Here is a 26,698-nt window from a genome sequence, read left to right on the forward strand (position 1 = left end):
TTGTCTACAGTTTTGTGTGTTTGCTGGAAAAAGTATTGTAGCAGTGACGTGGTTAGTTTGTCGAGGTTAGTTGAAGCTTTGCTGCCACTGAATCTCTTTCTACACTCCCTAAACTTGAGGAGTTCTCTTTCTGCCATCCCAGCATCTTCTATTCATTTCTCCCTGTCCTTGAGAACCCCAAAACACCCCAGAGCCAGCCAGCAGCTCCTGTACCTCAGGGATCCATAAGGCTGATAAGATAGAGATGCTCTTGAAATCAGGACACATCTGGTTTTGATAGACGAGCCTGTGTCATTCCCCTTCCTGTATCTGCCATTTTATCTGCATAACACCGAGAGGGTTATTCATCCACATCGGCCCTAATCATACTCAGTTCTATATTACAATGGGATTTTTCCCCCTTCCAGCGATGACTCATCTAATATTGTGAATACATGCTGACAATCTCCATTGCTCCACTGTGCCATTTCTTGTAGCGGTTCATACTGAAGCAGGGACTCTTTTGATTTATTAACTCTTCATGGCTGACTGTTTGTCTTTTATAATAGCCAGTACCTTTGTGGAGCTTAACATCAGGCTGCACACACATTTCTCAGAATTAAACAAACAGAACTGAGTGTCACAAGCCAGGATAAATATCACTGTACAATTGCAATATATCTGCTTTAAGTCAACCTCAGAGGATGTTTCTTTATCTGTCCTTCCTTTGTCCAATTTGTCCAGTTCTTCTGCCTAGATTTCTTATTTTAAATTTAGACATTAATGGATCTCAAATTGTTAATGACTCTGAAGGGGGGAATTATCAGATAATGGAATCTATCTGCACTAAGAATTATGCCCCAAGAGCAGCAGGGCCCTCAGTGCCTAAAATAAGAGCTTCTTAAAGAGGTCATATAGTGCTTTTTGGCTTTTTCCCTCTCCTTAATTGAGTTATATACCTTTTTTGTACATGTAATAGGTTTGCAAAGTGAAAAAGCCCAAAGTCCACCCCAAAGGGAGTTCCCATCTCCCACAGAAAACTCTGCTCTGAACTGCCTGAAAACAGCTCGTTTGCCTTTTCTTTCGCTTTCTGGTGATGTCACAAAAAAATACGAGACATACTGCTCGTCAAGTGGCTAGTCTGACACGCCCTCAAAAACACCAGTGGAAAAAGCACACAGTGAAAAGACGTCCGCCTACTGCCTCTCCTCTCCCTTCCAAACACTAGTTACCCTCCAGGCAGTCAATGGACATAAAGTTGTTACTGTGATGTAGAGACAGAGCTCAGTTAAAATGCTATGGATGAAAGATACTTTTGCTACAGATTAATAACTCACCACTCTGAAACTCTTGCTCCAGTCCATGTTGCTAAGCTGGTAAGGGGATATACAGCTGAACCAAAGTCGTGTTTACCGGCTTCTCACGTCCTGTCCTACTCTGCTTCTGATTGGTTAGTAGTCCTTAAATAGGAACTGCACACGTGCAACTCCCAACAGAGATCTTTTAGAAGTGAGATGCATCTAGGGCTGGACAATTAATTAAAAAGTAATCGAAAATTAAATTCAGAGCATTAGAGTTTACCATGCCGGTTATTTCAGTTTTTAATAAATATTTTCCCTACAGTGTGCGTTCATGTACTTTCCCCTTAACATCCTACTGTGTGTGTGCGTGTGTGGTCACGTGACTCCGCCCCCGTCCAAAGTCCTTATAGGCTATACTGGAGTCAGACTGGAGTCAGGCAGAGGTTAGCTTCATTTTCCAGCAGTTGGTGAAACAACAGACATCCGTTTTAGTAACGCACACACTGTGACCTAAACTGTACATTTACTGCCAGACTGACAACAAACTCACTCGCTTTTTCCGTCACTTGCCGCTCGCTCCCTCTCATTCTGGTACAACACCTAAATAAAATTATGAACCTGAAAATGAGCATAATATGACAACTTTAAATACTGCACTGGATGTAACGAACAAGAAAAGCACAGCAAATTGAGGAGAATTATATTTCTGGTGTTTTTATGAGAACCTTCACAAATGTCGCTTTATGAAAAATTCATTTAACTCTGGTTCCAGTGTAATCTCTTTAATTTGACAATGTGTCAGCAAAAAGTTGGGGTTAAACACAGTGCCAAGGTTGTTTTTTCTAAATGAACTTTGACAGTGTTCATGGTGACATCACAAGTGTCAGGGTCGGGCGAGTGACTGAGAGGTTTGAGCCCAAATGCCAGCAGAGTTCTCTTTGTAATAATTATTTCAACTGATGAAAACTCAAGGCATACACAAAGTGGTGATATCCAAAGCCTGGGTGAGAAAAGCAAAAATCCATAACAGACCGTGTATTCCAAAAAAACCCACAGAAGAACACACCAGGGAACAAAACACTCGACTAACGATGATGACCAGACACAGACTAACAGAACAGTCAGCCATTCATACATGGACAAACGAGCAGGACGGTAGCACAACAAGTGACAGGGATCAGAGCAAACAAACCAAGGCACACTGGCAGACAGAAACCAAGCATGAATCAAACACCCAACTCAGACCATTTCAAAATAAGACAGGCGAACCGTCTAAACAGACAGATATACAGACCAGTGGCCTGTATTGCTCAGTGAGGTAACTGGCTTATCCAGGTAACTGTACTCTGTACTCAGTGTTAATGATGAGAAGTAGGCTATTAATACATAGGCTACCACTTGATATAATATTTTTAGATTTCATCCTGACTTGTTCCACTGGGGTTGCAGCTTAAATTAAGTTATTCTTTACACAACAGTATTACGTTCATACATCGAGCCCTGCAGCCTCGTGATTTTAGGGAGGAGATCTTAATTAAATAACAGGCCAGTTTCTGTCATGTGGCCCATCTGTAGGCTAAAATTGAATTATTTTAAGTGTATTCACATATTTAGGTGACTATTTTACGTGTCCAAAAAATATGTGGCCAGGGTGCGGGTTAATAAACGTAAAGTTCCTGAAATTAAAGTTACAAAAAATCTAAATCACTCTGTTGGTTTCTTCTGAATGCGTCCAATTCACGGCAAAGTCTCTGAGGTGCATGATAATATAGTGATTGTTGGCTAAACTCAGTATTTCCTCACTGCTAAATCCGACTGCGAAGCCTAATATAACTTTCCACTGCATGCCTAATGCACAGCAGAGGTGTGTGATGTTGCAGCCCTGCAAAGTGAAGTTTCCCTCATAAATGTATGATTGTAATGTCAGAGAATATTCAAGTTTTTTACTTGTAGATTAATCTTGGAAATTCACTTTTTTTCTTGGATTATTACCCCTCTCTTTTTTTTACAATGGACCTTATGTGCAGACCTTTACATCTTAATCATATTACACATAAAAGAAGAGTCCATACACTAAACAGAAAAGTAAAAACAAGAACACTGTGAAGATGTTGTTACATTTAGCCGTTGACGTGTCTTTACACTCCTCACATCCTGACACTATCATCAGGCTTTCTTTTGGGGAAAATACAGAGCGCTGTAATGAAAAAACTCTGCCTGCGAGGCCGAACATGCCCCTTTTATGGGAACGCGCACCAACTCCAATGAAGTTAACACCAACTCAACAAACCAACTTCTTATTCACCGTCATAGTAACACCGTTTAACACCAGTGTTGGCAGTCAGAGTTTGTCAACCCTGACTTTCCATGATAGGTTTAATCTGAGTGGATTAAACTCCCTTCATATTACGATCAGTTATTTAAAATGTGTTACTTTATTGTCAAGTAAAGCTAGATCTTTTAAACTCTGGATTGGCAGAACAATTTAGTTAGTATATCTTTTGCATCAGTTAGCGAGAAAAATCAAGGCTCTCTTAACTCTGTCTTGAGCATAAAGAAATAACATCATTATTTATTAATTTATATTTAGGCCGGAAAAGAATGACCTTGTATGACATAGCAGAGGGATAAATATTGTTGACCAAAAGGCAATCTTCAGATGTGGTATGGTACTTCACTGTGTTCAACCCTGTATTGCTGTTGCCAGTCTCCCCAGCTGGGCTTTAATAAACAATGCTGTGTAAGACATCATGAGTATCCTTATCCAAACAACCCCCAAAAAGGGAATGGTTTTGCAGGCAGTGGCCACAGACAATTGCTCTCTCCTTATCTTTCCTGACTGATTGTTCCCTAGGTTTGCGTTTTGCTTGCGTCCTTGTAACTACTGGTAGCATGGGGCTATCCCTGCAGCCACTTCAAGCTGCATAGGTAGTCCGACTCCTCCAGGTAGGTACATCCATACGAGCCATCAGAAGAAGGTTTGCTGTGTCTCCCCGCACAGTCTCATCCCAGTAGCAGGACAGGTATCTGCTCCTTTGTGCGAGGAGGAACAGGAGGAGGTCTGGCAGAGCCCTGCAAACTGGTGTGCATGTGCGCATGAAATCCTCAGAGCCATTGTCAGACCTAACCCTGTACAGTGGGCCCTGGGTTCCTCCTGGTGCAGGACAATGCTCGGCCTCATGTGGCGACAGTTCGTAGACAATTCCTGGATGACAAAGGCATTGATGCCAATGATTGGCCCTCACGTTCCCCAGACCTGAATCTAATTGAGAACCTCTGGGACATTACATATTGTGTATCTGACGCTGCCAAGGAGCTCACTGATGCCCTGATCAAGGTTTGGGAGGAGATCCCCCATCAGGAGCACGTCTAGATGTTGTCAGGAGTGCATACAGCCACATGGGGGCCATACACACTACTGAGTCACATTATGAGATGCCATGATGAAAGTCAAGCAAGTTGGATCAGCCTCTAATTTCAATTTCTTTATTTTGAATTTTGGTGTGATTTTAAATCCACCTCTCAATCGGTTGGTGATTTTGGTTTCCACTGACTGTAATGTCATTTTCTTCTCAACGAATTATACATTGTACAGCAAAGATTTTAAACTTTGACCAATTTCAGTTATCGAGATCTGATCTGTGATTGACTGTGAAGTTTTTTGAGCAGTGTATAAAGGTACATAGAGATGGCTGGTTATAAGTATGTATGTGTAAGCAAGCTTCACTGTATTAAGGTCACATCTTTATTTATCTATTTTAATCAAATGTACGTTGTTATAGTTTATTTTATTTTAATTTATTTGTATTTTTCTAGTATTACAATTATTATTATTTTCGATGATTACAGTTCTCACTATAGCACCTATTACAACATGATTAATTGGGGGTTATGAACTCACATTGTCAATGCATTTCACTAACAATAATGTATATTTCAGAAAATAATCACAAACTTACAAACATATGCATTTATACTTAAATGTTGCCACAGATTTAGATGTTAGTGGTATATTTCATTTAAAGCAAAATAAATCTCTCTTTTTAGAATGGTTTAATTTTTGTTCACTGTTTATTGTATTAGATGTGATTTATGAAATATTTGTATGAAACCATATTTACACCATACCCTGTATAGAACAATGACACTCTGAGGGCGTTCTTTGCTAAATTCACACCAGTGCTGAGAACAGTTAACAATGTTTGACTGTTAAAGAGTGAAGTAATACTGAGTTAAAATACCAACACTTCAAAAAGAGTGATATTAACACATGATGTGGACCCAAATAGAGTGTTGAAAAGAACTCTGAAAGTGTTAATTTTTGTTTGCTGTGTATGTATGTTGCATATGTGTGATGATATGTGTCTTGATGTGTCTTTGAAAAGAAGCCTGCATTGTTTCAGCCATTTTTAAGCTCATTAAATCATTGTAAATATGAGGCCGTCCACAGTCTTGCTGTTTGACAGAGCAGCTCAGATCTGCTCAGTACACGTAGAGCACATATTAGTATTGGCCAGTCGCCTGCCCCCCCTATAAAAAATGCAGAATTCAAAGAAAGTAAAAGGTGTCCAGGCAGAATTTCAATTCATTAGCGTGAGGGCTGCAAAAGCATGAACTGGAAAAGGTTCTTACAATGCAATGTTAGATAACACACTACTTATAAATGCATTTACTCAGGATGTGGTTGATAATGTAAAAATATAAAGGGGGCATACATCTCTGTCTTTTCTGTGGTTTTGGAAGTCTGCCTGGCCTATACTCTGTGAAGCACTCAGTATGGCTTCAGCCTCCTTTCTCGTCTCCAGACAGATACAAACACTGAGCCACCGCCAGACACAGTAAGCGAGAGAAAAGGCATGATTTATTTTGGCAAAAAAATATATTTCCTCAATCTTCAACAACTCTGAACTTTACCTTGAATTTAATATAATGCCGCCTGGGCTGCTTTATAAACAGATAGAGCTCCATGATATTAACAAAGGACTGATATCAAATATGGGTCTGACAAATATTACATATTTCATAATTACAGGAGGCAAAGGTTTGTTTTATCTGTGTCTTACTTTTATGATTGCCACCAGTTTGTCTTATTCTTAGAAAAACTCACCAGGTCACATAGCAGCGGAGCATTCAAAATTATTCAATGTGTTGCTTTCTGAAGCATATATTTCATTACAACCTCCCTGCTATGACAATCTTATCTCCAACACACCCTCAGCAGGGAGTGTCTGCTACACTTCTAATCATCAATCGTTAATAATTGTGCAGGGGCTTCAAAAACCAAATAAATATCAATTTCCCTCCCCTCAGCAGCTGCATGCATACAGTAGGTCATAATTACAACACTCCTATTTCCTGCCATTAGTCCTGTTTATTTACAGAGCATGCAGATGGAAACAGGCCCTGTTTAGAGCAGAATGGACAACCTTTGTATCGGGGATGGATGGATATATAGCGTTAGAGGAGATAGATTGTGAACATTTAGCTGATGCAATACCACATTAATGACACGCAATGGTTTCATATCCTCATATTAAAGCAGAGCAAAGCCGTGGAAATCAGATTCCATCACTCCTCCGGTGGAAAGCGCTCACTTCTTAGCTCTTCATAAACCAACATGGTGTGAAGGAATGGGAAACAGCTGTCAAGTGCACCATACAGCATGATACAATTATGTCTGCTGTAACAGTAATGCGAACCAGCATTACATTTCAGCTGCAAATGTACAGCACCCCCGGGAAACGCCATGCCAATGAATCACAGCACTGCAGCTAAGAGTTGGCAGCATTGTCTCTGGCTCAGTATGCACAGGCGGTGTGTACAAGGTCAGTGAGGGAGACTCAACACAACATCTAGACGAACCATCCATCATACTTATCACTGTATGTGCAATGGTGAATAATCACATTATGATAAATAGGGGGCTTCTTCCATTGTAATAAATAGATTGTGTAGAGACCACGAGTGAATCTATCTGAATAAAGGAGAAGAACAGGATGTTTGTGGACACACACACACACACACACAAAATATATGTAACGCTGCTAGAAGATCCCTGTCATCTCCTCCATTGCTATCTCTCTTTACCCAGCATGTACTTGTAGAAAAATCACAGGGATTCTGCACTCCTACTGTACTCCTGTAAATAAAAGCTAACGTAAAAGCAAATGTGAGGCAGCAAAACAAAAAATGAAGGCAGCAGGCTATCAAAGGCGGGTATGTGGGTGACGGTGTGTGGGGAGAAACAGAAGAGAGAGGTGTGTGAAATTCACACGATAGCAGCAGCTAAACTAAGAACTGTGTAGAGCTGTGGGGGGAGGTGATGGGATGGCACGGGAACTGACGAGGAGGTAACCTATACGAAGGTGAATGGGTTATGTGGGGGGTGTGAAAGGTACGTCTGTTTTTGAGCAAGAACAGATGGGGGAAACAGATGAGGGAACCGCCAGGGTATCAATTATCACCAATATTGCACCGAGGCAATGATGCAACAATGATTCTCCCTGTTTGTTGGTTGGACTGCCTCCAGGTCCTCATTCTACAAAAAAAAAAAATGCTGAGCAGCAATAATCAGGTTATATCAAATCACTCCTTTGTAACAGTAAATGGTTGGTAGATAGTATAGTATATGAATGCTCTATTCATTTTATAAGCAGGGTCATGCTCACCCTTACCTTTAGCGCTGTGATGTCATCGTTATAAACCGAGAGAGAGACAGCAACCCTCTAAAGTACTATCCAAGTTAATAAAATGAACATTAAGTTTGTTGTAACTGACAGTAGCATTGTTTTACACCCTTACCAAATACTATATATGTCTATATATATCTGTCCGGGTTCAAATCCTGCCTACAGCCCTTTGCTGCGTGTCGCCCCCTATTTCTCTCTCTCCCTCGTTTCATCATTATCCGCTCTCCTATCAATAAAGGCTAAAAAAAAGCCCCAAAAATTATATAAAAAGAAGAAATTATCCAGACTGCTTCATTTCCTATGTAATATTGTATTCTACTGCCATTATACATATACATATATATATGTTCATAATATATACATATAGTGTATGTATGCAATAAGCTGTTAACAAAACATACATAATAACCTTAATTAATCAAATATTTAAGCATGAATTTTATTTGAAATACACCTTCAAAAAATGTAATTGTAATTCTAAACTGATTCTAAATAAAAGCTTGGAATATATTAATTATTATATTCCAGGATTTGTATATACACAAAACTGGAGGTTGTATCTATGATAACAACAAAAAAATATATATCTATATGTGTATAGTAATGTAATAACTCATCTGGCCATATTGCATTATTGAAAAAAGGTCCAGATGAAAGTAAAGTTGTCTTTAAAAAACAAACACCATCATGAGAAGTCATCCTGCTTTGACTACTAGCAACTCCTTTTTACACTGTACAGACAACAACCTGCTGAATTACATGGATATCAAAGAAAAAGTCAACACTTTTTGCACTGCAGCAGTGTATGTATGATTTATGTATGCTTCCACTTGACAGTTAGGACTCTATGAACATGGCGTGACATTTGTTGCATATCCTGTGACTGGTCTGTATGGCTAAAAAACAAAATTTCAACAAAAGCTCTACTGCTTACGCTGTTCATAACTTTTTATATAAGAAAAATATAATAGTATTCATTTACATTCCCAGAATGTAGTAAGTCAAAATGGCTGACCTGCATCCAGAGACTCTGTAAAGAATTTATAACTAAAATATTTCTTTCTGCTATCCTCCACCATCCCCCCTCCTATTCCTCCATCCCTCCTTGTCCCCCTCTTGCCTCCCAGGCAGCTTCCCAAGGAACAAACGCGACACTTCATCTTCAAACACTGACAGCATGACAGGCTCAAATTAGGTGCCAATTACATGTATTTGAGTGACTTGTTTGCTGGTAAACCTTAGCAGCAGGCAGACATTGGACTGAGACCCCCAGAAGTAATTTCATATCGCAAAATAAGCTCAGAGCCTGCAGGTAAAATAATGTCGAAACGCTCAACATTTGAGCTCCCTCTTTAATTACACTCGCTCTCCTGCCTTTCACACTGTTTGGCTCTCTCTCTTGTCATAAGTGTGAATTTGCTGGACAGGTAGTGTCATTTAAATTGGGATGTCTTTTTATTCAGCTCTAACCAAAGCCCATTACTCACAATGTAAAAGGAGATGCAAGAGAGAAAAGCTTATTAATGATAACACCTTACTAATAATAAGAGTCATTCTGCTGAAAAGTGCTGTCTCAGTTAAATTTGGCCTGGTAATATATCAAAATGCTTAGGGCAGACTAAACTGCATATTTCAACGATAATAATCTTGCATGACATCCTTCTGTACTGAAACATAAAAAGCAAAACACAAAGGCAAAGGTGAGAAAGGACAGAGTAACAACTCAGACCTTCTTGTGTTAAACATGACCTTTTCTTACCAGCCAGTGTTGAACTCGACGTGAGCATCAAAGAAGCCGACGACAGGACCCGTGGCCGCGTTCCAGCCGTGTATTCTGGCTCTGATCAGGCCTTCCCGCTTGCTGTTCCTCACAATCTTTACCAGGCCTGGGTAGCGTTTGTTCACATATTGGTCCAAGTTGAATTTCAGCTCCACTGAAAGAGGGCAGATTAGAGAGAATCTTTCTTTAATTGACATCCAAAAGGCAGTGTGAGAACATTAACCAGGCAGCTGCAGCAAATGGCCTCACTTGCCTTAGACTCCTTCTGTCAGGACTGTGGAGAAAAAGAGTGTTCATTTTGATAATTTTTACCCTCTTAGCTAATAAAGTGTAAAATGATGGTAACTAGTGTCGTGCAAGTAGCTTCAAAGATGTAATAAATTACTCATTACATATTCTCAATGAAAAATGAAACCAACTTTACTTTCGTTACGCAGCTGAGCCCCATCAGAGGCCGTTTTGAAATACATCAAAGCCTCCATACCCACATGACACACCCACAAATAGAGAGGAGACCAACTTAACGTTATCCCCAGCAACTCCAATAGTCTCTTAACCTCACAGTGAAGCTGCAGGGTTTATATACCCTCCAACTCTAAACAAAACCTGGCGATTTCTGAATGTGGGCGTACCAACGTTAGCAAGGCAGCACAACATGTAATTAAGACTATTTTGTAGATATCTGGAGTTACATTTCTTCTCTTTGTAATTCTATCCTCGCCCTCTTTGACACTTTTTACTCAAGTCTCAGTGGAATCACAGTGTAGAGTTACAGAACCACGGGATTCAGAGACAAAAACATCTTGTCCACCGTAACGTCCATCTCCTGTCAATGCCACAATGTTGTGGAGGTCAGCATATTTATATTGTTACACATCAAACAACCAGCCAACCTGAGTAATGCAATTAATGAATTTCAAATTGTATCCCCTTATAGTACTTGTTACAGAAAATAGTAATCACATTACTTTAAGGCATTATTAAATAATGCATTAGTGCCCAACACTTATGGCAGTTGGTAACTGCCAACTTTATGTACATGATGGCAGCTCCAAATAGTGAGAGAAATAGCATCTTATCACAACCTTTTACTGCTTTATAAAAAGGATACAAAACAAATATGAATGGTTACAGACCTACACCTACCTAGATCATGTATTTTTGCAGAAAATTGTTTTGATCTTTAGCAGCTTAGATTGGTTTCTAACTCAAACTGTATCAAATGCAACTAAATCAAGAAAGGCAGCATTCATTTGATTAGCCTAACTGAGACACTCTTCAAGGTTACTATACAGGTTGCTGTTCAGTGTGACTATCTATTGCATTCCACTGCTGATGTCTTTATTCCAGCTGGATTGTAACATCTCTCTTCCTCTGCTCCTCACATATGAGGCTGGCTGTCATCACTGGAAACAACGTTTGCCAGGTAAACAGCCAGTTGCACAAATTGCTGTCTGTGTTTCGTTGGAGGATAGATGGCTGTTTGAGCTTCTCCTCTGGGTTACTGCTGAGCGTTCCACTTTCTGAGGAAGAGATTAATAAGGACGCTCGTGGCTCTGAACAGCATCTACACCTAGCTTCTGACTGCGGCTCGCAACATAAATCAGCCAGAGAAAGTAAAAGAAAAAAATGGCAGTCTAATCCCCTGTCTGTGTGACTGAAGAGAGGCAGTGAGTAGAGGTGTTGTCAGGAATATTTTTCTAGCTGAAGGTCTTAACATATAGCAGCTCCTGCTGCAGGAAGAGAGGGTGAATTTGGAAGCAGTGACCCTTGAAGCAAGTGGGTGTTAGCATTGGACACCAAATTAAAGCAACCACTGAGGCATGGTAACTTGGTTTCTGTTTTCTCGGTTTGTGGATTTATTGTTTTCTATTTTAATGAAGTGATGAAGAAATGGGCTGCAGGGTGGCTCAGTCAACTGTCAACTTCTACTGTACCTACAGTGCTTTGTTAGGTACATGTAATTTACTTGAGTATTTCCATTTGTGCTACTTTAAACTTCTACTGCACAATATTTCAGGGAAACTGTAATAACTTACTTCATAGATTAACATTTTTACATAAAAAATACATTATAAGCTTATAAAATACATTATAAGCTTATAAAATACATTATAAGCTTATAAAATACATTTCTTTGTTAAAGATTGGTTTCCAACCTTGTGTCTGGTTGGGGCCACTTGTCACAGTTAAAATGTCTATAAATTGTTAACAGTTCCAACAAAGAGTTGTTTCCCCCCTAAACTTCTCAAATGGTTTCATTTAAATAACTGTTTGAGGCCTAGTGAGGTTTAATTATTTGTAATTTTTCAATATTTCACAAAAAAATTAAGATTAGATATAAAGAATCTATTGCTTGGTGTTTTTCTCTCTCCCACTAATTATCTCATGGCCCTAGGTTGGGAATCACTGGACTAAGCTACTGAAGTATATATAAAGTAAGAACTAGCTCCACCTCCCACAACTGTAAAATGGGAGTTGCACAGTGATGCATCATTGTCAACGTCTAATAATGTATCATATATTCATAATATCAGTCAAACGGGTTTTTGTCTGTTGAACAGTTACTTTGTGTTGATAATTCTTCTGTATTTTTACTTGGAATAGAGTATTTTAGTTAAGTTTAAAGGACAGGATCTGAGTCCTTCTTCCATACTGTCAACATAATTTCACTCCCAGCTCATCACATATGGACGCTTGGTCAAGACCTCTTGGTGTCGCTTTAATGCCCTGGGTACCCCTTTAGCATTGTTTTTCAACACGTAGGGCTCCGGGGTTAAGTTAGCAACAATAAATCTGCACGTCCGGTTACACTTTCAAAATTAAGCTACTATTTAACGTTGTGTTTAAATGACATTGTAAACATTTTGTTAGGTTTAGGCACCAAAAGTACTTGGTTAGGTTTAGGAAAACATCATGGTTTGGCTTTAGAGTAAATAACGTAACTTACGCAACTTACTATGTAAGGAATAACACTCACTGTTGACTTTTTAATTCTCATGGGAAACGAACACCAGTCTCCTGGGTGAAAGTCCAATTTCTGGCCCACCCATCCACCCCAACCACCTCCTTACTCAGACTTTACAGTTATATATTATACACCTACCTTCAGCGTTCAAAAATGACACTACAGGGCTTCCCCCAGTCCAGGGCATTACAAAGACTGTGCATATGTGACGACTTGGGAGTGAGAACGTGTTGCTCTAATAGTACTGATTTTAGTGCATTTCTGGAGATGATGTAGGTTCACTTTTATCCAAAGGAATCTCCGATGTTGGGTGACCCACCCACATGAAGTCAATCCCAAAACTTTAAAATACAAATTGTCTCCTAAATGGCAGTTAGCACTCTACCCACAAAGAGCCGGACTCATCAAAGTTAGACCGTTCCTCTTTTCTCACGTCTTTGGTAAAAAGCATCTCACAGAGGTGGGTACAAATGAGCAGGCTGTTAGCATTTAGTACTTATGTCACGTAATATAGATTTATGAATAATGAGCTTTAACTGTACTCTATTCCCATTTGAATGAGTCACTGTGAGGGGCTGCATTGTGCCTCTTTGAGGGTTCAAAGATGTTTGCAGTTTGGTTCTGTTGAAGGTTTCAAACCTGCGCAATGAGTCTCCTTCATCATCAGCGTATCCTGCAGCTACAATATGATAAAAGCTATTAGAGTGTAATAATTACTGTGCTTTGCCGGGAAAGAGAAAAGTTATGGGCCTCCCTCTGATCCTGAGCAAATAAAGCATGGACTGCATCCATGACAGGAGAGTTATGGAACAGGGAATACATTTTAAAAGGACTGGCAGTGCAACATAGCAGAGGATAAATAACTATCCATCATATATGAATTTAAAATGAATGCATAGTAGGCTGTGCGAGGAGCACCATGAATTCCTTTGGCAACATGGGAGATTATGGAAGCCGCTGTGTTAAGGATAGATGCTAGTGAGGTACAAAACAGGCTTTTGGTTATTTAAACGGTGGCAAAGCCTTTGATTTAAAACTTCCATGCTGCAATGCTTGAATTATGGCCTCCCACATACTGCTTTCTATGTGCTCAATAAATTACAGGATACCTGTATTAAAAATAACTTGCAGGATTTTCTGTGTTTCCGTTTTAGTAAGATCAGTCTCACAACACCCGTCAGCTGTGTTTGGCTGTATATTTACAAAGGGTCTGGTAGAGAAAAATGATCACCCTCAGAGAAAAGACATTTACTTCTGCTACACAAACCACAGGCCACATTCTTATGGACTGATATGGAAACAGGTCGGAAATTGATTGCTTTGAAGTTGCCTAACTGGCTCACCACAAGTGTGATGTTCATTAAATATTCACAAAAACTGTAGCCAAGTAAAATGATACACCTAATCCTGGCAGAGTAGCTTTTCAGGAATACCATCCGGATGCTACAGCATAAGCCCCTCATTGTAAGTGGGAAACATTGTGACAATCAACCTATGCACTGCGGAAATAACCTGTGCAGCAGCAATATGGAGGTTTTCCACCTCTCACACATTTACTGGAAACAGCACGATGGTAAGTTCTTCGTGTTTTTTGACCCCTCCGCCCTTAACCCACTCTGAACATTGTTACATCCACTTGATTTAAAATTCTGCTTAGGTAACATTATGCTAGTGATATATCGATTAATCATTCAGGCCAATATCTGCCATTTTGAGATAATCTGCATCAGCCAATGCCCGCAGGCAGCCTTGTCACTGAGCTGCAGTGGAACAATGTTAGCGTTCCCCCATGTGAGTTTTGGGAAGGTGGTGAAAAGGTTAGTTTGAAGCCTAAATGTCCTCAGTCACCATCATTTTCTAAATGTTAACAAGTTTCTCCCATCCTAAATGATAGCAGATCTAATCTAACGCCAATACTGGCAAGCGTTAAATATATATTGTTATACTGTAGATAATAGTGCAGCTGAATGACGTTACTTCTGACAAATTGTACCCCACTTTCCCTTAAACACCAGTCATGTTCTGAAATCTGAATCATCGCTCCTCCTCATTGCTTTTCATATGTTTCTTTTAAAACTAGGCAATTGTATTACCTGCTCAACATTTATAAACATACTGTACACTGCTTTCTGGCAAGTAGTGACTGAATGCTGTATGTAAAGCTTTAGTGATGTGTGATTGAGTGTCTCAACTTGAGTGCAACTAAGGCAAATTCTTGCTCATTAATTGTTTATTGCAACTGAGTCAATCCTTCATTTAGAGGCAACAGATTTGTAATGAAACATACAATTAGAGAACCCCAACAAGCTTAATTGGATTAAATGAAGAACAAAAGGATATCACTGCATAATAAATAGAAACAGTGTCTTTCTCAAAATTACTTTTTTTTTTTGCAAGCGTCACAATGTGTCAGATAGATTTCCAGCAGTATGTTGATCTGTAAATCCTCAATTCAGAAGCTTTAATCAGATTTAATGTATGCAATGTTTAAAGTAATTCTGCTCCACGTGAAATTAATATTACAAGCTGCACTCAACTCGTCCTCAGTTTATATCCTGTTTTGATTATATGAATCATTAAGTTATCAATTTGGTGGTGGTATTTGCTGGAATTGAATCCTGTAGGGCTCATTAAGCCTTTCCTTGCTGCTAACATGGCAAACAACAATGAAGTGGAATCGGCTTTTCTGACACATACACACACACAGTCAAAGCTCATCAATGGGGATGGGAATTTAGTTCAGACTGCTGGAACCACTGCTGCGAATAAACCTCTCAGCCACCAATAAATGTCACCGGCTGTCCCAGCAAAGGAAATGTGTCACGCCGACAAGGCAAACATGCTTCCTGTGCATGATTTATTATGCCAGGAGTGAGTGTGGCTGTACCTCCACTCATCTCACTGAGCCTTGTTTAAATGAGAGGGGACAGACAGAGCCATCCAGAAAAGGTCAAGCAGCCCAGCCTGCATGTTAATTGTCTAATGTCACAGCAGAGCGGCTCCCCAGAAACAGCACACACTCATCTGCACAAATTATCATCACTGTTGGTAAACATACACTAAGAGCTGCTGACGGATGTGTGGGTTTGCAGAGAGTGACCAGAATTTGAACTTATATTAAACATGCACAAGGCAAGTGGACACTGAAAACATTAGCGCCTAGTAGTCATGTACCGTGATATCAGTGAACTGCACTCAGCAACACTAATGCTAAATGCTACTAAAGATGTAACAGAAGCAGAAGTTGTAACTGCAGCTGTTTCGCTCCTGGTACATCATATTTAATTTGTCTCTTCTTCTGAATAAAGTTGTCTCCGCCCACTTCATTCTGTTGTCTACACAGTTCTGATCCAGTTTTCCAGCCTGAAGCGCTATTTTGGCAAATTTAGTGACTATTCAGGGTTCAATTAGCAGCCACATCATCTTTTGGTGTCAAAAACGTCATAAAAAACACAAAAACTTGTAACTAAACTTGCAATTGAATTTCTTTTTCTTAAATAGTTTATCTATTCATTGCTCAGTTGTGCTTTCCTCTCTTTCTTTGTTTTGCCACATGGAGGCATTGCAACAAACTGTAAATACAACATTGAATTATTATTTCCTTATAAAGTTGACACGGTGAAGATTTGCTTTTAGAACACAAAAGATTGAAATTTAGAAAATGTATCTGGCCAACTGGTGAATGTAAGCCCAATAATCACTATATTTTTAGCTCTGTTATGTTCTCCACTAAATGGAAACATCTGTCTCTTTAGCTGCTAAATGCTCCACTATGTTCACCAGCTAGTCGCTAATTTGGTGCTGGGTATTTAGTATTGTGGGTTTTTAGAGCCTTTTTGCTAAAAACGGCTGACTGCTGGAAATAACACCGATGAGAGTGAAACAAAGCGGTTGCGGGGAGGCCTCAACCAAAAAATGAATTTTACAGATAAACAGGTAAAACGCTCAGTAGAGCTGAGGGCAACTTCAGTCCAAATGCTGAACAGTGTCTTTTAGACCCTTGCAATAATAACACTTTGTGGGACGTAGGAGAAAATAAAATATTTGTATAAATAAAAAATTGGTATTTTGTGTTATATTGTAGTCTTTGTGATGAAAATAGGGTTTGTTCTTCAAAGATCTATTTCAGGAAAACCCTTGTGAGAGTCAAAACGTGTGGGGCAGACTGATGCTATGACATAATGAGGGGAGGGGTCGGCTTCCTTTTTTGTCTGACTTTTAACGGCTCCCTGTTTAATGGTAGGCAGTAAGAGCCTCAGCGGGGAACGGAGATGTGCCAGTGGTGACTCTTGCTCAGCCTTCTTTCAGTATGTTATTCATGCACCCTTTTCCTCTGCCAGCCTGAGGGAGGCAGGCCTGTTAGTCTGTGCCAAGTGAAGGAGGGCCAAGTGTCGTCTGGAATCTAGCTCATTGTCCCTCCTTATCCAAACGGGAAAGCTTTTGGGATGTGGAGCTGAGCACCGTCAGCTGCTGTGGGCGTCATGGTGTGGAGGCAACTGAAGCATTTGCCCACATCACCATGGAGACAGTAGTACGCAGCAGTTTAGAAAAGGACAAATCCCATCCTCTTTCCTCTTTTGTTTTTAAGCTATTTTAAAACCTGCTGTTCAAGAGGCTAGCCTCAGGGGTTCTCTATCCCTTCAACTGTTACTCACAAAACCAAACACACGCAGAAAGCTCAGAAACCTGTCACACACACACACACACACACGCCCATACTAATATAACATAAGAAGACTGAGTTCTCTGGCAAGAGTCCAAAAACATCACACTAACTCCTTTGTGTATGACGCCTTAGTTCACCTTCTAGTATGGAAGACAAAACATCAATCAATTGGGTGACTGTCTGACCTGAAAAAGCAAACCTACAGCATTACACAATGATAAACTGCATAGTCTACAGGTTTTATGAATTAAAGTGTGAGAGGGTAAACATGTAGATGAGAAACGATTAAAAATGATGCAAATGGTCAGAGAGATACCTCCATGGTGACTTGAAAAATCTCAGTGACTACCATCAATTAAAGTTCAGCAGAGCACATACAGTAAGAGACCAGGGATTAAAGGCTGGTTACACATACTGCCTAGTTCTTTTTTTATCCTATTAGTAAAGCTGTAAAAGGTCTTACCGCTGTCACTGTTGTCATCCACCAGGATGATCTCCTTGAGCAAGTGTGCCGGTGTGTGGTTGACCACACTGTGGACGGAGCGCAGGATCACTGAAAGTGCCTCATTCACGAAGATGAAGACCACAGAGATCTGAGGAAGGTCCTCCGCGTATGTCAACAGCTTACACCTGTTAAGATAAATTAAAGATTATTAGCCAGTGCTAAAACTACCTGGATGTCTGCATATCATTCAATGAGAAAAACACTCTGTGGATGCGTTTCATGTGAACAGATAATAGATAATGTTACGCTATGCTTTTTTGCCAAGAGGTAGATGAGAAGATTAATACCACTCTCAGGAGCATCCAGAAGATGGTTAGTTTATAGACTGAAACCAAAGGGGAAACAACTAGCTTAGCTATGGCCAAAGATAATAAAATCTGCTAAAAATCTATCTATCAGCAGATTTTGTTACCTGTTAGCCCTTTCTCCATTTTTAGGATTTTTGCCAAGCTATGCTAAGCGGCTGCTGGCTTTAGCTTCATATTTACTTTACAGACATGAGAAAGTCTTTTCTTAAAGCCCAGCAGGTGTGCTATATAAAAAAGTTATTGTGTAATGATTCCAGGAATATATGTAGCAGAACAAATGTGAGAAATTTTGACTTCTGCACACTAAAATGTGAAAGTCTCAACACTTATAAGAAAAAGTAAAAATAAAAATCCACCTATGCAGTTTGTAATCATGAAACTTCATCTAACTTTATAATAGACTGTGTAAAAGACAAGTGCAATTAAGATTATAATAAGATTAACAATTTTTCTGGGACACCCTGGAGCTTCCTAAAAGATCCCTAAAACCTCTTAAATAAAAACCCTTTAGAAAGCAGCAGGAACCCCCTTGTGGTCCTCCGATACCTTAAAAAGAGTCTCTGTGTGGCCCTCAACACCACTTTGACAGCAATGGTATAAAACTTTCTCACAGCAGCCATTTTGACTAATAATATTAACAATGGCTCTGTTCTATTTGTGCCAGTAAACATGTGCAGTAGCAGGCCTCTGAGACTGGCACACCTGCATTAAATAGCATGCAAACATAATGTGATTAGTTACACCTGTGTGAAAAATCTAAATGTTCACCTAGAAATGTCTACGAGGTGGATATGTTGAGAAATCAGCATCATAGTTTCCTATAACCGGTGGGAGTTTAACGCTTTCTCCTTTTTACAATTAAAGAAAATATTCTGTGTCACATTCCCAGTGTATTCCTGTGGTACATACAGCATTACGTTTCTCACCAAGAACAAAGAGACGTATTCTGGATAAATTTTTCCTCACTGCATCAAACAACAAGGCAAAAAATAGCACTCCTCTAAGATATCATTTGAAGGCACACAACCATTTGATGGTGAAGCTGGAGCTCCCAGACCTGGATATTATATACTGTATGTGACTACTACTGCAGTATAGCTGCCATACTGCAATATGCTGAGATAAAAGTATATTTCTCCAGGGTCAGGAAAAGAATGTGTGTATTTTTTTACTCAGTTTGACAGGTTCATGACCAAAAAACATTTAGTCGCACCAACCACAGTATCCTTGCTATAATATTATTAGCATAAGACCATTTAATGTTCATTACAGTCTCCTAAAAATGTGTTTTTGCATTAGCAGATATATTTTGTAATAGGGTTGAGCCCTGACTGTTTTCTCAAAATCTTTTAGATTTTAAAAATAACTTCAACTTAGTTTCATTCCCCTCTACAGAAGAGGATAAGGGCCGCATGTGAAAAAAAGCTTGCTAGCTAGTTGCTAACAAGCATATGGACAATGGAAATAACAGTTTTCACAAGGAGTAAACCTCAGCTGTGTTGTTTCAGATGTGTGAATCCACAGCTGTAACACTAGTAGTGAGTTGGTGAGGTGATGTATTGCTGGCTAGCTACCTAACGTTAGCTGCGGTTAGCTGGAGATGATGCAGTCTGAAATTTCAAAAGTCACTGATAATTCAGAAAGCCCTTCATGCAGTTTGACCGTTTTGAAGTTTTACAGCTAAACTCTGCGACTGGCACATTAGTGGGAAAAGAAGAGAGTAGGATAATAGAGAAATAGATTAATGTATAGTAAGGCGTAATCATAAGTGTGATAGCAAAAATAACAACTTAAATTTCATTCTCCAATCACACAACACTGTGTCACTCATGAAATGTCACGTTAGTATCAACCATGACGTTTTAAAACATAAGAACAGTGGCACTCAAACTAAAGTACACTAAAAAGGTATATTCATGATCGTGTCAGCAAAAATATTTTATCCAGGCCTTTTCAAAATACCATCTATATTTAATGCTGCACTTGTGAACAAAAGTACCCAGGTTTAATAATAACATGCAGGCTTCTTTGGCTTTTACAGCACACGTATAGACTATAGAGACTATAACTATTAATATCAGCAATAATAATTACAAGCCTCCAGATGTCACTGTGTTTGTTGAGTAAATGTTATTTGTCTAGTATTCACTTCAGAGTGTTGAAGAGCACATTTACTTGGCATGTTGGGGATCCTTGATTTGCTATTAGAGCAGCCCAGTTTATTATGGCACGGATTCAGATGTAGAACATTTGTCAGCTAAAAATTAATTCTGTTAACTCTACTCCAGTATAACAAAAATAGGTTTCAAGATTAGTATAGCTGTTTACACCAATTCCTACCCTACACATGTTTTGTAAATTATAAATAGTACATCAGACAATTTCTGCCTGTTTTTAGGTAGCAGGAGTGAAAATTAATTATCCTCAGCATTTGTTGTGTTATGGTTTCAGAATGATGAAGACAGTTGGAGAACAATTACATACAAAATAGGATGTAGGCTCTTTAGGATGCTTTTTTTCCTGGTCAACTATCAGTTTTTTTTTCTCAATGATATACAGATTTTTAGGCATTTATTTATATAAAACCGCTTGAAAAGTGCATTTAGCTGCTGTAAATGGGGGGGGGGGGGGCTAAGCCCTAAAACTGAACCAATTTATCTCTCTAACAGCTTTTAAAAATGACATTATGGACATTTTCAAAGACACATGCAAGTGCATAATAATTTAGTGTTTTTAGGCCTATTGAAAACTGTTATTATGCTAAGTCCTTATCTTTTAAGATCAATACACAGAGTGTATTGCAACGCTGTTGCACTCTCTCAAAGCTATTTATTCTGTCTGCTACACTGCATTGTTTATCCCCCACTGTATTGGTACCTTCGTCTTTTAGTCTCTGTATGTTATTGCCTTGTCTGTTCATTAACACTGAATGTTTGTTTAAATAATGGTTTAATAAAAAATAATAACAGTAATAAGCCCCTCGTTTTTGTCCTGTCTCTACGTCTACATGCAGTAATAATGCTTATAATGAGTTATTCCTTCGCGAGCTCTTTGTCACACCAAAGAACATAAATATTTGGGGAAAGAAGCTGCTTGCCAGATGGCTGTGGCTGGGTGTGTATTGCCTTTTAGTATCCTTTGGGCTCTGTGCAGGTACCTCACCTCACTGATATGGGTACCAATGATATTCTGGGTGGTTTTAATCACCCGCTGCAAAGGCATCCTGTGGAAGACCATGCACAAACAATGTCAATTAGTGATTTTTTTAGTATGTCAGTATGCTTTCTGTTGGGTCTCTTTAAAAAGCTGAGAACTTTGGGAATGTAGAGAATAAACTGCATTGTTACATTCATCTTCCATAACTAATGGTCCGTTGGAGAAGCCAGATCCTGTCAGAGTTGTAAATGCAGCAGACTCCAGGCAGCCAAAAGCACAAACTGGGTTTGTTCTCAACTACTGTGGGAATTCAGAACAGAAATGATAGAGGGTGGCTGTATGTGGAGAATTCAAACACATGCCTCTAATGACATAGAAAGAAACCTGGATAAATGTTATACAGGGAGATACATAATAAGGTTTCTCTATGGTCCATGTAAACATGATCAAAACCAGTTTAAAAAAAGCAAAACTGCATGACGAATATACTTGAAATTTAGTAAATGACTCTGACCCAATTAATAAAATGTACATTATGCTGTGCAAATAAATATACAGTACAGTCTGTCTGTTTGCACATGGAGAAAAGTTAATAGTTGAACATTAATGACAAATTCAAAATGTACAAGCACAACAGACCCTTTGAAGTAGTTTGTCTTGTGATCCATTAGCTCGACCTATATATTTTTCCTGCTGGATGACTTTATCTGCAGCGACAAAAAATCTGCAGACTCATCTGCTAGCTTAGACGGGTGTATTTTATTCACTGTAGTTAAAAAGTTAATTAAAATACTGATGTTATTAATTAATAATGTGTTTGTTTAATTCATTCAAACGAATTGCGCGTAATTTCAAATTCATTAGAACTTGATTTTTGAAAAAAGTGACAGCCCTAGTACTCTTGTTGAGTGCATACTCGGTTGAAATGAGTAGCGGGTACAGATAATGTACTTTTTACGAGTATCATGTGTAAAATGAGTATCATGTGTAACAAGTAAAATGTGTTTTCTAATAAACTATGAAAAATAGTTTTTTACTATTATAGTCAAAAAGCTCAATTCTGATGAAGTTTTCTAATAAGTATCACAAGTTCTCATTAACCCATACCATGTCTTAAATAACTTAACCCACGTCCATGTTAAGTACGGACAGAGATACAGATGGTGGTGTTCTCGCTCATCCCTACCTAGTGCATTCACTTTCTGTCCCCCTTACAAATTCACAACAATTCTGTTACTCTCTTCTGTTGTTAATCTCAAGTCTGCCAAACTTCCCTGTCATTTCCAGTAAAATACGTTTTTTTTCTCACAGATATACTGTGGCTTTGAAGTCAGAAATAACAGCGTTGACTGGACGAAAGCACTCAGCTGACTCCTGTGGCAACTGTGAACACACATACAGCCAGCATCTTGTGAATCTTTCCACACTGCTCCAATTAGGCTCCAAACGCAAAAGCTGACAAACGCATTTCACTCTCTTCTGCCTTCCATGTTTTCACATATCTTATTCAGCAGCGCTGACTCATTATGTAGGGATAATGAGGTGGCTATTGTAATTGTTGTGGTTGAATTATTTACGAGATTTTGGCTGCAATGGAACACTTGTAATATTGTTCTATATTAGAATATCAAATTGACATGAATCAACTATAGTGTAAACAAATCTATGTGTTTTGTTTAGCTGCTGTAAATCCTGTTAGGTTTTCAAACTCTTTTGCTAAACATCAAGGCAGAGTAGAGTAGTGTTAAAGATGTTGAAGTGACGTATTGCATTTGCCAGGTGAAATACCATCCACGCTACAATTATTAATGAGAGAATATATTGATTTGTCAAAGTGTATCAGTCTCCCATGCTATCACCCATTATTAGATGTGATAGAGACAACAAAAATCTGTGCTAGGGTGTTATTTCAAAATTAACTGTGTCATCATCCTGAAACACAAATTAGGGCTGCTGCAGAAAAGAGCCTCCATAATCTCAACAAATAAACTGTCATCACTGCCCATAGGAAGGTTTAAGCAGTGGCCAAATGTACTATGTGATGTCATACTGTATTATTTCTGCATACAGAAGCACATGAAATTAAAAAGCTCAGCTCAGCTTTGAATAAATGGAACAGTGGTTAAGGCACTCTTGATGTTCACCGTGTAGTTTTTTATTTATTTATAGTTACTGGTAGCGATGCTTCGAAAGTCAAAATTCCAGTGTGGCATTGCTACCTTTAACATATTGTGTTCAAAGACTGCACGTTTGCTGCTCTTCCACCTGTGGTGTGAGCCATCTGAACTCTACTGGTGCCCGGTGGCCCGATACTCCGGTGAACTGGGATGTCAGCTTGAGTCAGCAGCATCCATGGGGTCAGGCCGCATGGGGGACGGCCACACAGCAGATGGATCCCAGCACGGTACTAAAGTTACGACCTCCTTTCTCCACCCACTGGAACCCTCCTCTGACTTCACAGCCACTGGTTTGTGTGAGTGTGTGCATGTGGCGGGCATGTGTTAGCAGGTTCTCACCTTTCAACAATGAGAATTGGCAAGAGAAGATATAGCAATTATGTAGGACGGTACAACAGATGGTATCTTATTTACTTACTGAAATTATGTAGTAAATGCCTTGCATATCACAATAAAGAATGTGAGTAAAAGGGATTTCCAAAATGACTATTTCTACTTTACTTTTTGGGTTTACTTTGCACATCTATGTAATACAGCATAACTGGGGAAGGTATACTTCCCCGGGGAAGGTATACTTCCCCAGTCATATCAACTTTCATGGTAAATTAATCCCTTGAAATTTGAACTGGTTGCTTTTAATATTAATTGTGTCAGAATTTAAATTTATTGCATAGTGTTGCACTCTGCTTTAAGCTGTCAGTTCAGTTAAATGTCTGAACTTTAAATGCAAAGAGGGTGTGTACATAACTGGGAAGAGACTAGACAGATGGAAGACAAGAAAAAACATCCTAAAATATTTTGGACACTAGTTCATATGTTGTTGTTTTTTAGCCCTGTAAAGATGATAGAAATGCAAAGAAATTGACACAGTTCTGGGTGTTGAAGTTTGTGTTTTCTGTTTCCTGTTTTATTTTGAAGTTGCGCTGGCTCTTTTGTCATTGTCTTACTTTGCTTACTTTCTATCCTGATTGACAGTACTTACTTTATGTTGAGCATTCAGCACTGTTTCTTGTGTTCCCTGGCTTCTTGTGGTGGATTTGTTTGTGCTTTGTGTTGGGCTGTCTGCCTCAAATTCCTTGTAAGTTAACCCTTTTAGTTGTTAAAAGTTGCAAACTACATCTACTAAGCCTTGTGTTCTGCATCTGGGCCCAAATTGTTTGTTTTCATATGTCAGTGCTCAAGCTGAACGTAACAGAAATACTAGAACGAGGAAAGAGGGCTGATACTGACAGTGGCTGAAATTGTGATTATTTTGGATAAATCAAACTACAGGCCTGTATTGTATAAACCAGATATGATTGTACAATTAAAACATGTTGTCCCTGCATAACTCTGATTTACCAAATTGTCAATCCCAAATCTCTAGTTTAGCTGTCATTTAGGTGCAATGTGGCTGGAATTTTATTTTAAAACATAAAAAAATTGTTAAAACTTTATCGACAAAATTTTAAGCAGTAACAGTCTTGGTGTCACAGAGGTCTATCAGTGTTATTTAAGTTAGCATGCTAACCAGCTATAGCCTGTCCTCCGTCGAAAGTAGATGAACATAACAGAGTTGCCTACTGATAAACATTTACATTTTATGCCCTTAAACTTCTGTGATCTATAAATATGTCACACACACAAAAAAAAACTATTCAGTGATCGTCCAGGTAGAAATGACCAAAATGTTCTTGGCTAAGCAAATTAGCATAAATTCTTATCTTGAATTAGAGAAAACTGAATATGCTAGCTGGGGTAGTCTTGTAGAAACCTGGGACACCTTATCCAGGTTTCTTAAAGGAGACCTATTAGACTGCATTTCCAGTCTTATATTGTTGTTTTTTGACTCCTGAATGGCAGCTTTGCATGATTTAAAGTTCAAAAATAAAAAATTCTATCTTTTACTGGCTTTTCATATAGGCCTTCATTTCAGCCTCTGTCTGAAACAAGCTGTAGATGCTCCTGTCTTTTTAAGGCCCCCACTGTCTTCTGATTGGCCAAGACCTGAAGCATGTTACCAGGCTGTTGTTGTCGCTGAGCGGTACCAGAGACATTTTAGAGGAGACATGCCACTCAATCACATCCTCAATAGAATTCTATGGGGAAAGCTCATAACGGCAAAAATGGCGGTTTCCCTTCTGATGCCGGCGCAAGCAGGACGCTGATCCAGTAGCTCCGTATGTGTCGTGTTGTTTTTAATTCTTTAAGTGTGTTTTTTTAAACTTTAACGTTAACTCTTTATATAACACTAGCTGTGTAAAACTTTATATATCCTATGGATACAATTACTTTTTACGGACAACATAGCAGTGGACAACTTGTTTATTCAAGGGAGAAGCTGCTTTCATTCCACCGAGACGGCATTTTCCACCACATACCTGAGGAGCTGAGGAAGAAGCACCGAGGCTGCAGAGCCGGAGCGAAGGTGAAGGTTAGGCTAGCGACTAAGCGGTGGAAGTACAAGCCCACGGTTCCAGGGGCATGTTACGATGAAGGAGATCGTGTGCAACAGAGACATTGAGTTGCTGGCGATAGGTCGCAGACCGTACTACATGCCTAGAGAGTTCTCCCACACCATTGCTGTTGCTGTTTGCGTCCCGTGCGCACGCAGAGACCGCGTGTGATGTAATACACGCCACCATCGCGAGACTGCAAACACAACATCCAGATGCATTCATCGCCATCTCTGGGGATTTCAACCACGTGACACTGGACTCCACACTGTCAGACTTTCACCAGTTTGTAAGCTGCCCCACCAGGAAGAACAGGACATTAGACCTCCTGTATGCCAACGTGAGGGAAGCTTACATTGCCACTGCTCTGCCCCCACTGGGAAAGTCTGATCATAACCTGGTCCTGCTCACGCCACAGTACAAACCACAGATCCAGAGACAGTCCATGACCAAACGCTCCTTCAGGAAATGGTCTCCTGAGGCAGCGGAGGCTCTGAGAGACTGCTTTGAATGTACTGACTGGAGCGTCCTACAGGAAGCACATGGTGAGGACATCGAGGGGGTCACACACCGCACTACTGACTACCTGAACTTCTGCATTGACGTTCTGGTCCCCACCAGAACAGTACGCTGCCTCCCAACAACAAGCCCTGGATCAACAGTAATGTCAAGGACATCCTGAATAGGAAGAAGAGGGCATTCAAGGATGGGGACAGAGATGAGCTTAAGCGCGT

At 39.5% G+C, this 26,698-nt stretch overlaps 1 protein-coding gene across 1 annotated transcript in view; it reads right to left on the minus strand.

Annotated features, from left to right (window-relative positions):
- Nucleotides 1-26,698, minus strand: part of galnt9 (polypeptide N-acetylgalactosaminyltransferase 9) — a 109,767-nt gene that overhangs the window by 57,896 nt on the left and 25,173 nt on the right. The window contains 2 exon segments of the mRNA XM_038704785.1: nt 9,729-9,903; nt 17,847-18,013. Coding sequence (XP_038560713.1) covers nt 9,729-9,903; nt 17,847-18,013 — 342 coding nt within the window.

Source organism: Micropterus salmoides, unplaced genomic scaffold, assembly GCF_014851395.1.
Source record: "Micropterus salmoides isolate LMB-PRFRI ecotype aquatic unplaced genomic scaffold, ASM1485139v1 Ms_hic_scaffold_7, whole genome shotgun sequence".
Classification (NCBI taxonomy): Eukaryota; Metazoa; Chordata; class Actinopteri; order Centrarchiformes; family Centrarchidae; genus Micropterus; species Micropterus salmoides.